General features: G+C 45.2%; 1 protein-coding gene across 2 annotated transcripts in view; it reads right to left on the bottom strand.

Moving 5' to 3' along the window:
* The window catches only part of ADAM9 (ADAM metallopeptidase domain 9), a 53,497-nt gene extending 38,239 nt beyond the window's left edge, over positions 1 to 15,258 (bottom strand). For both annotated transcript variants that reach the window (XM_077805696.1, XM_077805697.1), the window contains exon 1: positions 15,077 to 15,258. In XM_077805696.1, coding sequence (XP_077661822.1) covers positions 15,077 to 15,167 — 91 coding nt within the window. In that variant the 5' untranslated portion in view covers positions 15,168 to 15,258. The remainder of the gene's footprint in view (positions 1 to 15,076) is intronic.
* Positions 15,259 to 18,112: the final 2,854 nt, after the last annotated feature.

Genomic DNA, 18,112 nt, shown 5'->3' on the forward strand with positions numbered 1-18,112 from the left:
ATTCCTCAAGGGCTTCTTTTCCATGGGGCCAGATGATGATGATGTCATCAATATAGTGCAAGTAGAGTAGGGGCATTAGGGGACGAGAGCTGAGGAAGCGTTGTTCTAAGTCAGCCATAAAAATGTTGGCATACTGTGGGGCCATGCGGGTACCCATAGCAGTGCCGCTGATCTGAAGGTATACATTGTCTCCAAATGTGAAACAGTTATGGGTGAGGACAAAGTCACAAAGTTCAGCCACCAGGTTAGCCGAGACATTATCGGGGATAGTGTTCTTGACGGCTTGTAGTCCATCTTTGTGTGGAATGTTGGTGTCGAGGGCTTATACATCCATAGTGGCCAGGATGGTGTTATCAGGAAGATCACCGATGGATTGTAGTTTCCTCAGGAAGTCAGTGGTGTCTCGAAGATAGCTGGGAGTGCTGGTAGTGAAGGACCTCAGGAGGAAGTCTACATAGCCAGACAATCCTGCTGTCAGGGTGCCAACTGCTGGAAATGGCCCACCTTGATTATCATTACAAAAGGTCCGTCCGTCCATCCCCCCGCTCTCCTGCTGGTAATAGCTCACCTTACCTGATCACTCTCATTACCGTGTATATGGTGACACCCATTGTTTCATGTTCTCTGTGTATATAAATCTCCCCACTGTATTTTCCACTGAATGCATACGATGAAGTGAGCTGTAGCTCACGAAAGCTTATGCTCAAATAAATTGGTTAGTCTCTAAGGTGCCACAAGTCCTCCTTTTCTTTTTGCGGATACAGACTAACACGGCTGCTACTCTGAAACTTGTCATGTTAAGTATCCTCACACCTTTTTGTCAACTGTCTAAATAGGCCATCTTGATTATCACTACAAAAGTTTTTTTCTCCTGTTGATAATAGCTCATCTTAATTAATTAGCCTCTTACAGTTGGTATGGCTAATTCCACCTTTTCATGTTCTCTGTATGTATATTTATATCTTCTTACTATATATTCCATTCTATGCATCCGATGAAGTGGGCTGTAGCCCACGAAAGCTTATGCTCAAATAAATTTGTTAAGTCTCTGAGGTCTCCAAGGTGCCACAAGTCCTCCTTTTCTTTTTAAGGTGCCACAAGTACTCCTGTTCTTTTTGTCCTTTCTCTGTTGTTCTCTGGAGAAGCAGGGACAGTGCAGCAACGCCATAAGCAGTAATGCTGTGTAAAGTTCGAACCAGGTATGAAAAATTATCTTCCATACCTAGAAGGAATCATTTGGATAGGACACGTTTAGATAAACGCGATCAGGTTTATTCTGGCTTGTGGATCTCCTCTGTGCTAATCCCAGATGCTTTTGTTTGCTTGTAACCTTTAAGCTGAACCCCCAAGAAAGCTATTTTGGGTTCTTAATTTTGGGGATTGCTCTTTTAAAATCTAGCAACAGTCTAAGTTCCAGATGTATTTTTTTTCTTTTTGTTTTAATAAAATTTATCTTTTTTAAGAAGGATTTGGATTTTTGTGTCCTAAGAGGTTTGTGCATATGCTGTTTGATTAGCTGGTGGCCACAGCTAATTTCCTTTGTTTTCTTTCACAGCTCTTCCCCTGAAGGGGCATGAAAGGGCTTGAGGGTTCCCCACAGGGAGGAATTCCCAAGTGTTCCTTCCCGGATCCAAGGAGGGGTTTTTTTGCATTTGGATGGTGGCAGCATTTACCAAGCCAAGGTCAGAGAGAAGCTGTAACCTTGGGAGTTTAATACAAGCCTGGAGTGGCAAGTATTAATTTTTAGAATCCTTGCTGGCCCCCACTTTCTGCACTTGGAGTGACAGAGTGGGTATTCAGCCTTGACAAGTACCTATGATAAATCTGGAACCAGATTGACTCTTATAACTGGCTTTCTATCTAAGACCCTTTATTTTTAAATTGATACAAACAAAGGTATCAACAACTGACAGCATACTTAATATCAGGTATGGTATCTTCTTCATACAGATATAGGATACTATCCAACCTTATGCATCAAAGAGGGACAAACTAGGAAGCTTATACTCAGCATTTAATGACCTGTCTAGAGGAAGAAAATAAATTCTGCCAACCAGCCTATTGTTCATGAAAGTATTGTACTACCAAGGCAGCAACATATCTTTAAAGAGATCAACCCCCTTCTGAAGAGGGTGCTTCTGACAAGTGCAGGGGAGCACAGGTCAGAACACCACCCAGCCAGATAAAAACTTTCAGGCCACAAAATGACTTCCAAATACGCAACTGCCACAAAATACAGTGATCACCTGAGAAGTGGACAGTAATAAACTAAGTTATCCAGACTGTTTCAAATAAGAAGCTCATTCAAGACTTGACAATCCGCGATAGTCTCTTAAAATACAAACAACACCTTACACCTTTCATCATGTTTCAAAGCACTATACAGAGGCATCAGTATCATTAGCCCCATTATGACATGTGGGGAAAATGAGGCACAAAGAGGGGTAGGAACTTGCCCAAGGTCACCCAGCAGACCAGTGGCAGAGCTGGGAATGGAACCCCCACAACTCCTGAATCCACGTCCAATGGTCTTTCCACTAGGCCACACTGCCTCCCTAGATTATACTAGAGAGGCTCCTAAAACCTACTTTTCTCCCTCCCCATGGTGTAGCAGCAGCAAACCCAGGCAACAAGTCCTACAAAATTCAGCAATGCCAGTCAAAGCTTTTACATGTTAAAGGCTGTTAAAGCACAGTAAGTCACGAAAGGGCATTTTAAGGACTTACTGAATGCATGCAATATATAATGAAGACGTAGTCTCTTTCATGAGAGAGTCTAGCATAGAATATTGTTGTTACATACAGGATTTATACCAAAAAAAAAGGACTACTTGTGTCACCTTAGAGACTAATTTATTTGCGCATAAGCTTTCGTGAGCTACAGCTCACTTCAGCATCCGATGGAGTGAGCTGTAGCTCACGAAAGCTTATGCTCAAATAAATTGGTTAGTCTCTAAGGTGCCACAAGTACTCCTTTTCGTTTTGCGAATACAGACTAACATGGCTGTTACTCTGAAACCTCCCCTTGGAAAGATGGTTATGGGAGCTACAAAGGGTTTTAAGTACAACAGATTTTACTGGCACATAACGGTGGAATCAATGAGCTCACCAGAAGGGCACAAGCTTTAAAACCTAAAATAAAGAGGGAGGGAAATACTTCTATTTCCTGTAACAATTTCCAAAACTACATTGCAGTTCTTGTAGTTTATCATCACTGAGGATCTTCCACAAGCTACAGTCCAACTGGAGCTCACACTAGCTGTTTGCCACAATGGGAAGAAAAGGAATAGAGCAGCTATTTACCAATACACAGCACTTATTTTAAAGCAGCAGCTCAGCTTTGAAGAACAACTCCACTTTCTACTACAGATGTATGTACTGCTTTGTACGTCACACTTTGGGTCATCACCATGACTTAAGCACTCTCCCACTGGAGGCCTGCTCCATCACTTGAGAGTAGGCTGGAATTTTCAAAAGGCATCTAACAGAGTTTGAAATTCAATGGGACTTGGGTCACCAATTCTTTAGGCTCCTTTAAAAATACCATCCCTCATCGTCGTCAGTGCAAGCAAACTGCACTGAAATTTAAACATCTGGGGGCGCTCTTTGCTTGGCCACTTGCTGCAGGGATTTTGAGGAAGCTGGGTAAGACAGTCTCTCCAACAGGGATTTGCATTAAAATAAGCCAAAACATGTCAAGTTATTAAAGCACCATGCCAGTTTAACAGTGCCTCTTCATGCTAATACTGCACACACATCCCAAAAAAACCTTTTATTCCAAGCACTGCTGTCCTGTGGTCCAGCTGATGGAGCTCAGCAGGTACGGTCCTTTAAGAGGACAGCAAATTTTTAACTCTGGAGTACCTTTCCAGTTCAAGTATTTGGCTCTGAACAAATAACAGTCAGTTTGGGGGGTCAGGGTCCATGTGTGTTATACACAGACTAGTAACATTTTGCATTGACAACAATGCCTTGTGTCACCATGGCTACTCTCTAGATCTAAGTTGGGGGTCCCCTGAGACTGCTCTTGATTCAGTACAGGTGTCCCTGTAGAATTATGAGGCCTTTCACACTTGAGCTATGTCTTCACTGACAAACAAGCTGTGGTTTTATCATGGCAGCAGCAATCCTGCTGTCAAAGCATACTGGAGACAAGGCTCTGTAGTTTTACCATGAAGTAAACTAGGTGAAATCCATCACAGACAAAGGATATAGGGTTCAGCCTCCCTAGGTACTTTACAGTAAAAGCTACAGGTGCCTTGTCTCCACTTGGTTATCTCATTATAAAATCCTAAGGCATGTCAGTTCTCATTAAAACCAAGAAGCCTTTTTGTCAGTGAAGAAAAAGTTTGTGAGAGTTTTTCTTACTAGTAGATTCCTGCACCAGTCCTGCTGTTCTCTGACTGCTCAGAGCACTCCGCACTGTACAGACAGAGAAGGACATGGATCTCTCCTTCAGGGAGCTCTGTCTATATGAACTTATGCACCACAGTTCAGACATTTCCAACACAAGACGGGGGGAAAAATCAACTTACCCATGGTACAGCTTTGTGCTTCTCTCTAGTGTATCGTTGTTGAAAGAGTTGACAAAAAGGAGGGCACCCTTACTATGAGATACTTAACTCTGCCTTGCAAACCTAGAAAGGAACTGTACCATATGTTTAATAATGGATACTTCACTGAGAAGAAAGACACGAACATAAACCACCCCCAGTTTTAAACCAGAGAGTTTATCCAAGTCTGTTTTGCCTACACAAAATGATACTCTGCATGTCTTTGGCCTTTCTAAAGTGCTCTCAGATAGATGGGTTCTTGCCTCTCTGTACAATGGCAACTAGTTAAGTGCTAAATTAAACTTTGGCTTCCATGTCCCAACCCATCTTGTACTCCTCTCAGTGTGTTGACGGAGTTTGGCTTCAGGCAGAGAATAGCTGAATACATCTCTCAGTGGACTGTCTGCAGTTGGCTCGGCCCCTCATGGGAGAAGAGATCTGAATATGAGGGACTAATCTCAGAACCAGGACTCTAGTCCCCACAATGCAACACCTCAAACTGCCACTAGACTGACAGGCCAATCCAAATTACATTTGTGATACTGCCATTAATAATAAAATCTAGCTCATATATAGCACCTCTCATCAGCAGATCTCAAAGCCCTTTCAAAAGAGGTCAGTATCATTATCCCCATTCTACAGATGGGGAAACTGAGAATTGAAGTGACTTGCTCAAGGTCACCCAGCAGGTTAGTGGCAGAGCGAGGAACAGAACCAGGTCTCTCAAGTCTCAGTTCAGAGGTTTTAAACATTACCAGAATCCCATCTTATTCTACAATACTGTACCCTGGAAGCTAACTCTCAACTGTACTGTGATCTTGTGAACAAAGTGCTGGTTAAATTTGCCATCAGTAAGACCCTACATAACTCCAGCCCTGGCTATGTATTTGTCTACAGCACCATTCACCCTCTCTGCTGTCAGCAATGCCAATCTAGATACCCCCATTCATCTACTTTTCCCCACAGACTCGTCCATGCATTCTTTTACTGCTCTCCCTAAGCCAGAGACACCCTCCCAGCTGCAATCCACTGAGCCACCCTTTCACATCTCTCCTTAAGACTCAGTTTTTCTCCAGTGCTCATGAGAGGGGACCCAATAAATCAGCAGTATATTTATTGGTTTATAAAGTCTTCAAATGTGCACACATCTAAACTGAGTCACCACATGATCCTGATACAGTAGCCTTTATGGAAATACTGCTACACTTCCTCATCCCCTCCTCTTTTCCTATATTTATAGGCTTGCTCATGTCTACATGTATTGGCTTTAAGCTCTCTGGTTTTGTTTCCGCAAGGCATCTCGCACATCTTTGGGCACAGTTACAAAACTAAAACTTACAGTGATCTACAGAGGTACTGAAAAACAAGTCCACACAAAAGAAGACCTGCTTTGCCTATCTTAGGTGGCAAACAGCATCTGGAAGACTCTTCATAGCCCTGAAAAGCTAATCATTTTACTCACCAATAACTGGGCTTATGCCCAGAATTAGTTTTAAGGACCAGACAGGTTCTGTATTGACACTGCTGCAGTGACAAATAAAGACTGGAGCCCCAGGCACTTTTCCACCAACAATATCTAACGAAAAGCAACTAGAGTATTTTCAGTTCCAGTCTCCCACACCCTGCTATCCACTCAGAGAGTATCAAATCACGCTAGCGAAGTGTAGCCACTCACAGAGCTACACCATTTCTTGAGGAAAAGGAAGGTGTAATGCATGTACTGCAGTAAAACACTCTTTAGTTACTCTGATTTATTGATTGGAGGATATGCCAGAAGACTACAACCCCAGCTCACAATAGCCCTTGTTCATAAAGTCTAGAGAGGGTAAAGAACATCCGACAGTCACATCCTCAGGCAGAAGATAACAGAGGGAAGGGCCACTTCCTTCCCTGGGATAAACCACCACAATCTACGCTCTCACAAGTGACAACTCCCCACTTGCCACTTCTAGCACTTCCATTTGCAATTGCAGAGAGATTCTTCTTCACATCCTGTCCCAGATTTTTGTAAATAATTACTGTCCACTGTTAAACAGCTTCCATATCCCACACGAAGAGGTGGCTGCATTTGAGTGGTGGGTGAAGGGAACCCCATATACTTTGTGGAACATTTTGGGACTCCTTCAGGATAAAACATTAAGATTCCATTAAACATGGCAGATTTCACAAAGCTGCATGCTATGCTGAAGGCACACAGAACTGAAAGATGAGGGATTGAAACAACGAGCAGAGCTAGAGTAACTGAAGGACGTTGGTGGACATCTGACTCTCGTGGGAAGCTGCATCTCAATGGATCTGGAAGACGAGGAGGCAGCGATAAGAAAAGGATGATATAATTTTCTACTACATATCCCAACAGGCACTTCTCTCCCCTCACCTTCTGTTCTCCTTCCTCCCCACGTCACTCCCCAATTTGGAAACGTACCTTACATACACTGCACTAACCTTCTCTCCCCTTTCTACTTTGAAAGGCGTGTATTTTCTGTACATTCTGTCATAAGAAGTTACGTTCTCTCATTCCTGTCTAGCAGAATGCTTACTATCAAAATGTAAAATTAAAAAAGCAAAAAACTGTTTTCAAACAATTGTCCAAAAATAAATAAATTGAAAATCTCTTAGAAAAGACATATTATAGGTGTTATGATGATACTCACTCTCTAATATAGCCCACGAAAGCTTATGCTCAAATAAATTTGTTAGTCTCTAAGGTGCCACAAGTACTGCTGGTCTTTTTTCTCTAATATGGTAACCCTGTTAAATAGAAAGATATGATTACTGTATTCCTGTATGTCTCTTTAAACAAAAGAACAGTTGTAACTATTGTTTTGTTTCTGATATTTACACAGCAAAGATATGTAAACTCGTTAAAAACTTTCTAAATTTAAAAAAAGTTAAAAAGATAAAATATTGACGTTTAATTAAATCAAAGGATCCTACTTTTTGGAGGACAGCTTGACATGAACTTTACATAAATTTGCATTAGACTGCTTCTATGCTCCTCCTTCAATATGCATTTCCTCCCACCACCCCCCACCCCAAACCCAGTTTACTCAGTATTCCCCATTTGGTTTTAAAAGGCTCAATCCAATAAAAGACAAAAAAATACACATATCCACCACTATGTACAAGATAACCAGAGTTTATATGGCAGGAATCTCCTCAGGAAACAAAAACCAACTCTGGACTTGCTGAAAAAGTGAAGCATTTAATCCTGAGGCAATCCCTGAACAAAAGAGTTGATTCTAGCACATACAGCCATCGCATTTACTCAAATACTTATAAAGAGCCTGACTAGCTACTATCTGAATTCCCCATACAACATTTCATCCACATTTAACAGTCCTAGACTGGGCACTAGATTCCAGGGATTTAAAATTCAGTCAGGAAAATAAATTAAGAAAGCAGAGTAAAATTAAAGAAATGAAAACAAAAAGCAATTCCCTCTTACAAGAAAGATCAGCTATTAAGCCATGCTTCCTTATCTTAGCTGGACAAACTAGATAATCACAGACCTTGGAAGGGATGGAGGTAATCCTGCAGGGTGTGGACCACTGTCAATCCCATCCAACACATACTGCTCCCTCTTGATCAGAGCAGGTTCAGACACACTGAGCCCTGGTCTTCACTTGGGAAATGAGGTGAGTCCTTAACTCAAGTTAGCTAGTTCACAGGTCTGGGCAAACCCTAGGCTCCCCCACAAACTTTACTTTGACCTGCAAATTCATATAAAAACTACAGACTGCCTGGTCTCCCCAAGGATTTTATCCCATGCTAGCTAAGAACACACGACTTTCCCCTAGTGAAAACAAAGCCTGAGTGTTTCTCAGGAAGTGCTTAGTGCCTTGGAGGACTGAGCCCCAATCTTGACACTTTCCAGCAGACAGATCACTTCCCAGTCACTACCCCTCATAAGAACTGTGTGTGTTGAAGCTCTGTGAACAAGTGCAAGTGACCCACTATATCTGCCCAGTTGTTTTGAATTAGAGAGGTAACTGTAATAGGAAATAAAGGTTGTAGCTCAGAAATTAGTGACCCTCAACTGTTTCATATATAAGAGGACTGTGAAAGGGTAGAACTACTTTTATACTCTCTCCAATGTAAGTGATTTTACGGATAATTTTCTTATTTTTTTATAAAGCATCATAATTTGATTGTCTGCAGCACATTTTGCAGTCATCTGCAGCACTGCCTCTGTATTGTTCTAGTGATGTTGCTTCCTGCCATTGGATCAGGCTGTACTCTCTAGTCCAGGGGAGGGCAAACTATGGCCCGCAGGCCAAATCCAGCCCGTCAAGGCTTCCAATCTTGCTCCCAGGATTGCCAGCCCTTCCTGCCCTGGCCCCGCGCCGCTCCCGGAAGTGGCCAGCATGTCCGGCAGTGGCTCCTGGGGGTGGGGCGGGGCAGGCAGCTCTGCCGCATGCTGCCATCGCCTGTGGGTACCATCCCCGAAGCTCCCATTGGCGGCGGTTCCCCATTCCTGGCCAATGGGAGCTGTGGGGGGTGGTGCCCGAGGGCTGTGCATGGAGCCCTCTATCCCCCGCTCCCCAGGGGACGCAAGGACGTGGTGCTGGCTGTTTCCAGGAGCAGCGCGGGGCAAGGGCAGGCAGGGAGCCCCGCTCTGCTCCACTGCCACCCCGGAGCCGCTCAAGGTAAGCGGCGTCAGGCTGGAGCCCACACCCCCCCTGCAACCCAACCCCCTTCCCTGAGCCCCCTAGCCCCCCTGCACCCCAACCCCCTCCCACACTCTGCACCCCCTTCTGCACCCCAACCCCCTGCCCTGAGCCCCCTGCTGCACCCCAACCCCCTGCCCTGAGCCCCTTCCTGCACACCACACCCCCTCCGACAGCCTGCACTCCCTCCCGCACCCGAACCCCATGCCCCAGACCTACATTCATGGCCCTTCATACAATTTCCCCACCCAGATGTGGCCCTCGGGCCAAAACGTTTCCCCACCCCGGTCTAGTCATTTGTACCACACTCCTCCTCCTATCTAACCACCTGTTTTGGTCATTCTTTCTTAAGTGTAATTTCAGTTGTGACCACATTCACAAGCAGCTGCACCCATTGCAATTATTTTGTCTCATTAATATTATCCTAATGACTTTTTCAATTAACCCGGCTCCAATTGCCATGTGGAAGGTGTGGGAGGGGCAGGTGAGTCACAAGAGGAACTTTGCAAGTGGTCCACCGTGTGTGAAAGTTTGAGAACCATTAAAATATAGCACACAATCACAGAAGCCCTGTACAGTTTTAAGGCAGCATTTTAAGTAGTTAGGGCCCTTTCTGCTCCAGCAAGAGGATCTGTAGATGATAACTAGTATCATTGACTTCTCCCACCCCAGCCTTTACAACCTAAACACATTTACAGATCTTTCCATGGTTTAATTGCAATCAGAACTACAACACAGCATCATATAGTCTGTGTCTACATTAGAAGATATGCCCTGACTGTGATACATTGCCAGTGACTCCCAACTCCTCCCCCATTCCCTTCAAGTGGTGTTAAAGACCCTGGTGTGAACAAAAAGTCAGCTCAAGCTTTGTTATGATGGGCAACAAACTAGCAGTTAAAACCAGATCGTTTTCCTAGCATAGGTCACACCAACTGTGTGATCCATTAGTTCAGGCTGCTGCTAGCCAAATCAGAGCAATAAAGGCACGTAAAAAACTCACCCCACCTCTCTAAACAAAGAGATCAATGGATGCAGAGATTCTGTCACTGAGAGAAGACCCTACTCCTGGCAGCATCCCTGGATCCAGCAATGCAGCGGAAGGACCAGCAATAACTGTACTGCGTGACTCATGCACAGGGCTCCCCTTTTCCTGGGAACTTTTGGCTCTTGCTGCGTGGATTTATGTATTTAACTCTGGGTGGGTATATCACCACCTCTTAAACGGAGAGAAGAGACTAGACTTTGACTCCAGCTGATTTTGCTTGCTCCTTCGCATGGTTATTATGAACTTTACTACACAGAAGACCTCCATTAATACTGCAGCAACTGGGTTTCCCTACTTCAAAGTATCCTACTGAATTTCCAATTCACAATACTGAGCCTTCTGGGAGAAAAAAATGTCACATGGAAGCACATGGAAAAAACAAACAGCGCTGTTCAGGTGTGCATTGGACTTGCTGTGGGAGTACCTCCAACCCAGGAATTAGCTCATTTACCATAAACTTGAATGACTCAGATACACAATAAATTAAACCTAGCAACTCAGAAAACATCACAATTAGCAATAATAATGAGTTCTAACCTACTCATGATTATTAAAACATTTATAAAAAGATACCTATTACTGTAGTATCTGGATGCATTAAATACTTAGAAATATAATTAATTACAGTGAGTAACAGGAAAGGTGAACTGCACAATTCATTTTATGCTCATGCATAACAATCTTTTCCGTCAACAACATTAAAGCACTGTGGGGGCGGGGAAGGGGAGAGACCTTAGAATTTTACTGCATTCGAGGCCTTCTATGGGATTAGAATACAAAGAGTGTACTTCATGGCAGAAGCAAGTTTTCATCTTTCATGGCTTTGGGGAAATTAAGATGTTTCAGCTTTGTTTTGAAGATATTGCTTGGGCTCACTTATGTATTATTTAGAGATTAATACAAACCACGTCCTCCTTAATGCAAATGCCAAGCTGTGTGGGAGAGCTGTACACAATCTAGGATGCAGACCCAGAATGCTGAGAGTTTAACCAGTGTTGTTGAGGAGCCTACGTGTCTCCTGGTCTTCAGCAAATGTGCGATCAGTCTACAGAAATGCATGTAGCATGCAGGACGGTGGTTTGTGCGGAACAAGTCTACCACCAAAGATCCGCCCGTTTCATTTAAAGTCACCATTTCCTGCAGCCATCTGATCCTCGAAGCTCATACTTCATAGGCTAGACTGTGCCTAACACTTACGCCGTGCTGCTCTATCTTCAAAGCACCATAGAAACAAGTCAGGCTCTCCCTGTGCCAGAAAGAGATTCCTCACTGTCCCGCCCTCAAACTTTAATTTTTTTATCCTAGACCAGAAATCTAGGGAGTCTTCCCTGACCTGAAACTTTCTTATTTCTTGCAGTATTTTCCCTGGTCTACTCATGTCTTCCTCCTTCAGAAATAATGCTAGAATCCATCTTTACCTCACTCCTGCTGAAATCCTGATCCATGCCTTAAATGGTAATAGTCTAGACGGTATACCATGCCTGCTTCTGGCCTTTCTTAATTCCTACGCTAATGTCCAGAAGGCACCAGATGACTACTCTCTTGTACAGGAAGTGGGACTCTTTGCCACCTTCCCTGGCTACCAAGCCACCTCTAAATCCAATTTTTTTTTAAGTTTTCATCCTGGTTTTCATAACATACCAAGTACCTGCTCCACTGTCTCTGACCTTAGACAGTCAGTCTCCAAGCTCGCTAACTTAGACCCTCATCTCCCCCAAGCCCATCATACTAGTATCTCAGACAAATTAAGTATGGTGGCCATTTTTGGTTACCAAAACAAACTAGACTTCATACAAGTTGAACCACAAGAGAGGATATACTCCAAGATATTTAATGTTAACCACAGGTTTCAGAGTAACAGCCGTGTTAGTCTGTATTCGCAAAAAGAAAAGGAGTACTTGTGACACCTTAGAGACTAACCAATTTATTTGAACATAAGCTTTCATGAACTATAGCTCACTTCATCGGATGCATACCGTGGAAAGTGTAGAAGATCTTTTTATATACACACAAAGCATGAAAAAATACATCCTCCCACCCCACTCTCCTGCTGGTAATAGCTTATCTAAAGTGATCACTCTCCTTACAATGTGTATGATAATCAAGTTGGGCCATTTCCAGCACAAATCCAGGTTTTCTCACCGCCCCCCCCACACACACACAAACTCACTCTCCTGCTGAGTTAACCACATAACTCAAAGTCCCATACAGCTCAGGTAAAGCTGGCAGTTAACGTTTTTCCAGTGTCAAGCTACCATAAAGTAAATTTTCAAAGTTCTTCTTTTTTTTTTTTAAATAAGCACTGAAAGAACCAATCTTAGCTATTTTTAAGTTTATTCTTCCTCCTTTTATTCCACTACAGGGGAAAACAACTTCCTATGCCCTGACTCTTCTGCTGAGTTCTGTCCCCATATGTGTTGCTGAGATGGAGGAAGCTCTCTAAGGCAGCTCAGCAATTTTCAAGGATTAAACAAGAGAATTCTCAGAACTGAAGATTGCAACTGCCAGGAAAATTCAGAGCATAAATGTTGAGATGTGCTTTGAAAATAACTTTTTAAATTGATAAAATATGTAGTTAGAAAGTCAGAATTGGTATAAGACTCTAAATATCAGGGAAAAAACTAAACCCTGAAAGTCAGAAACTCTAGTAACCACAAGGCATAGCTCCTCTCCCACGCAATGTTAGAACATTTTATTACTATATTAGACTAATACTTGATCTTTCTAGGGGTATAGGTAGGGAAAATAATGCCCAACATACATAACTGATGGCATTTACTAATTAATGTACATCTTTTTGTGATAATGGCTTCCTCAGTGACTTATCAGTTTCCAAGTGACGCTCCAACTTCTATCTATTTATTGGGGTGTTTTCAAAATAATCATAGAATATCAGGGTTGGAAGGGACCTCAGGAGGTCATCTAGTCCATCCCCCTGCTCAAAGGAGCACCAATCCCCAATATTTGCTCCAGATCCATAAATGGGCCCCTCAAGGATTGAACTCACAACCGTTGGCAGCTGTGCCCCAGGAGTCCCCATGGTAGGGGTGCTTCTATCACAGAAAGCTCCCCCTTGACCAAAGTTTTAGGCATCTACATGAAGCTCGGGGTGTGGAGGGGAGCTTGCTTTACAAAATGCTCCCCTAGCCAGAGACTGGGGAGTGCTAACTGTGGGATTCTGATACAGAGTGCTCCCCTAGCTGAGGATTTAGAGGTCTGGATACTAGGGTTTCCCTGAAGAGGGGAACTCCTGTCACTGAGGTTTCCCCTTTGCCTGAAGTCTGCATGCCGAAAGCACCTCCAGGTTGGGTGATGTGACTGTAACAATTCAGTTCAATTTTATTAGACCACATATGACATTATGTCTTTTGCAAATACAAAAAAACCATACACAAACTAAAAAGGTGACATCCATGTCATACTATTAAAATATCAATCAGAACGCAATAAAAACCTCTCTTCTTCAGCACAGTGCTAAAAGGGCAAAAAACTGCCACCTATTTAATTACTAACAGGGACTAAAATACTAGAAACATTACCTTTTGAGAGGGTGATAAAGATTCTTTTTCATACAGAAGAAGAGGTAAAACCCAGCATACTCTCAAAAGCCAGAAAACTCTATAATCCAGAAGATAATGAGGTAGATCAGCAGTTCCCAAACTGTAGGTTGCGACCAACGTTCCCTCTAATTTTTGACAGGCCATGTGTGCAAAAAATTTCTTCTGTGCAAGTTGTTGTGCTTCTGTGCAAATTTTTGTGTGCAGTGTTTCGCCGTGTGCGCACACACGCGCACTGCTTAGAGGGAACAGTGGTTGCAACTCTGTTTTAATGGGGTCACCAGGGCTGGCATTAGACTTGCTGGGGACCAGGGCTTCACCCCTGTGTCACGGGGCTCAGGTTACGAGCCCCCCACCTGGGGCTGAAGCCCTTGGGCTTCGGCTTTGCTCCCCACACACACCCGGGGAGCTTTGGCTTTGACTCACACACACACACACACACACACACCTGTCCAGGGCGGCGCAGGCAGGATCAGGCTTCAGTGCCCGCTCCTGGAGTCACATTAGTAACTTTTGTTGTCGCGGTGCAATGAAGTTTGAGAACCCCAAGATAGAGCGTCCAACACTCCAGGTTTACATGGGAAAAAATGTAGATGTGAAGGATCTTTTCCATATCTGCCTTTAAGGACACCAGTTTCCCTGGTTTGAAAACTTAACTGAGTACCTGCCTTCCCTAAATGAGATTTTGACAACTCGTTCAAATTCGGTTCAAAACCAAGGGCCGTTTTCAAAGCAGAAAACCAGAAGGCAAATTGGGAATCACGAATCACAGCTAGCTCTTTTTGTTAGGTATATCCCAAAGGCCTCCCCTCTGTCCCAGCTCCTGGGGTCCCCACATTTATTGCCAGCGCTCTCTGGGCTCGGGCCCTGCTGCCACAGGCCGCCCCGGGAGTCAGGACCTCGGCGAGATGCCCTAAGCCCCGGGAAGAGGGGGCAGGGGCAGGCGGCTGCCACACGGCGCTGCCCCTGACCCGCGGTTTGGGAGCCCATGAGCTCCGTGGGGTCCTGTGCAGAGCACGTCCCTCCCCTGGAGCTTGGGGTCTGTGCTGGGTTCAGGACCTCCCTGGGCTGGGAGCCCGGAGGCGTGGGGGGGCTGCTGCCCCCCCCAGCACTGCCCCTTACCCAGGCTGGGGACTCGATGCTGCGACCCCCCGGGGTCGGGACCCCTGTGGGCGGGGAGCCCCGGGGGAGGCGCGGCCAGGGGCCCCCGCCAGCCCCGCCGCGGGCCCTTCCCGGGAGCCGCACTCACCTGGCCGCTCCGCCGGCAGGCCCGGCCCCGCGAGGAGCAGGAGGACGAGGCCGCTCCCCGCGGCCCGGGCCCAGGCCATGCCCGTCCCCATCCCCGGCTCCAGCTCGGGCGGCTGCGGGCCTGGGGCAGCGGCCGCTCTGCGTCCTCTGGAGCCTGCGCGCCGCGGCCTCCTCCGCCCGCCGCCCGCCGCCTCCTGCCGCCGGCCAGGGGTGGAGCTGGGGCGGGGACACCCCAGGGCCGGGGGCGGGCCGCTGGGGGCGGGAACCGGGGGGGCTGCTGCCACCGCCCCCGGCTTGAAGTGGCTCCCCTCACGCAGGGGCCGCAGTTTGGTTCAGTGGCTCTCAGCACCCCCACTGCGCACATTGTTCCCCCCCTGCCCGGGGCAGCGACCGGCGGGGGGCCAGGCACAAGGAGCTGGGGTGGGGACACCCAGGGGCAGGGATCCAGGGGTGGGGGAGGCACCAGGAGCTGGGGGAGGGCACATCCTGGGGGCAGGGTGGATTACACTTGGGAATTTCGGAAACAAATTCACACATAAGTGTTGCACGTTTACCTGTGTATCTGTTGAAATTCAGACCGGTGAACTCCGGATAAGAGAAAATCAAAGAAAACTAAAGTAGCTCTCGAAGTGTCAGGAACTGTTATCCAAAATTAAATCGAGGCTCCTTGCTCACCTCTGCAAAACAATGCCTACAACAAATGGTTTGCTCGACACAGGTAGAAGAAGGGATGAATGAGTCTTCCTATGGCTCAGACTTTGGTATTATAACAAAACAAAAATCAAGGGATATGAGAAAAGCATTGAAGATGAAGACTTTGCGGGAAATTCGTAAATATGAAACTAGGACATGTTTAATTTCTGGGTTCTGGGATTTAAATACAGGTTGTCTGATGCCCTCGAAAGGGTGGGAGTCAGAAGCTGGAAATGTCTCAGGGAAGTGAGGTTATGAAGGAAATATGCATGTTAATAAAAGTGCAGTGTGCATGTTGGACATATCATTCCCCCCCCCACCCCACAGGAAACCATAGCCGGTGATAATATGAAACTAAACCACACGCATAGTGACTCCTCTACACAGGCAGGTTTTACCATGCCATAAAACAGGAGCTGTACCTTGCACTATAACCTAGTATGTTTGCTAGCTTTCCTGGACCTTATGCAAGACCCTGACTAACAGCTTAATGTTAAACATTTCTTCTTGGTTACGTTTTCTCCCAAAGTGGCTACTATAATTGATTTATTCGGGGGATATTATCTGACACCTTTGAGAGAAAACAATACCCCCAGTCTGCTTTGCTATAGTGGGTAACATCCTGGTTATTGGTCGTAGAGCAAGAGACTCCAGCCTTAAAACCTAAGTGATGGCCCAGGAGACCTGAGGGCACAAGGATGAAAGCATTATCAGATAACTGGATCCTTCACATCCCGCAACTGTGATTTTATAAATACTTTAAAGAAAACCTAAGGAAAAAAGACATTTGTATTTCAAATCCCCATTACTGGGTAAAGTGGGGTACTCTCCTGTATGTTCTTAAAAATATTTTTTTAAATGAAATGTTAGGTCTTTGGTTTTCTTGGAAGGCCAGAAATCAATTAAATCCCTCGCAGAAGCTGTTGCTGGGAAACACCATCAAGGCATGAAGAACACCTATGACAGAAGATCAGACAGCAGCATATAGTCACGAACATTGGCCCTGATGCTGCAGTCATTAATGTGTAATTTAATTGATAAAATAACACAGGAGGGGGGGCTAAGGCTTGCCTCTGCACATTCCTTAATCAGAGGGATCCTGGCTTTTATTAGATAAACAGTTCTCCATGAGGCAGCCTAGGGAAACTTAGGCGCAAGTATGTTTTAAAACCAGTATGACCTCTCATCATCCTCAAAAAGTGGCGATCCATCAGCTAGGTTCAGCTGAGGGATTGAAGTAGGGAGAGGTAGGGCAGGGAGGAAATTAGGGTCCTCTCTACTTTGACACCTCTTGTAAGAAAGCTGTAGAAATAGTAAGAAAAGTAAGTAAGTTCCCATGATTATAGCTAAGCATTAAAGCTATTTTATTTTCTGATGAACAGATGGTTCAATGGGAAGCATGCTTCTTCTGGAGTCACTATCTCACCATGGTAGCAGGGGTGCTGTAAGGTGGTGGTAGTATTTATTTACCAACAGTTGCAGTGAAGGATTTGCCTTCACTGGAAATCTTTCCATCACTATTGGTTGTTTGTATAAAAAATATTCTTGAGTTCAACCACAACTACTGGACTTGAAGCAAGAATTAATTCAGGGAAGTCCTATAGCTAATGTTATGTAGGGAGTCAGACTTGTCAGGGGTTCTTGCAACAAATTTTTTGGTGGCCTCAGAGTGCGGCCACCAACTCTTGCGGGTGGCCACACTGACACTTTTTCCTACAATTATTTATTTTACCTAAAGTTAATAAAATAATATGCACACATATATACATCCAAATCATTGTAATTTATTAATGTAAGGGTTTTTTTGCGGGGTGGTGGTGGTGGCAGACAATAATAAAAATCACACACAGTTCTCTCTATTCTTTACTGGACCTAACAGAATAGAAACACAAATCAGGTGCTTTGCACGTTCTTGTCTTTATTATTATTGTTTCTTTTGCTTTATGGTAAAAGAAGTGGTCTGTATAACAATTCTGAAGTAAATTTAAAAATGCTTTGACATAATAGAAGTCCATATAATAATGAAAAACACATCTGGGTGGCTTAGGTCTGGGCAGGGGACAGACAGCTGTGGCTGGCCCGGGGCTCCTCTGGGCAGGTGCGGGGGGCTCAGGGCTTCAGCCGGCCCAGAACTCCTCTGGACAAGCGGGGGGCGCAGGGGAAGCACTCCGGGTTTTGGCCAGCCTGGGGCTCCTCCAGGCAGGTGGGGGGTGGGGGTCCATGGGGCTACAGCCAGCCCGGGGCTCCTCCGGCCACAGGGGTGGCGTGCTCGGGGATTCTCTGGGCCGGGGGCTTGTGGCTCCAGGCGCAGGGGGTCTTGGGGCTCCAGCTGCCGGGAGGGGAG

This window comes from Eretmochelys imbricata, chromosome 26 (genome assembly GCF_965152235.1).
Source record: "Eretmochelys imbricata isolate rEreImb1 chromosome 26, rEreImb1.hap1, whole genome shotgun sequence".
Classification (NCBI taxonomy): domain Eukaryota; kingdom Metazoa; phylum Chordata; order Testudines; family Cheloniidae; genus Eretmochelys; species Eretmochelys imbricata.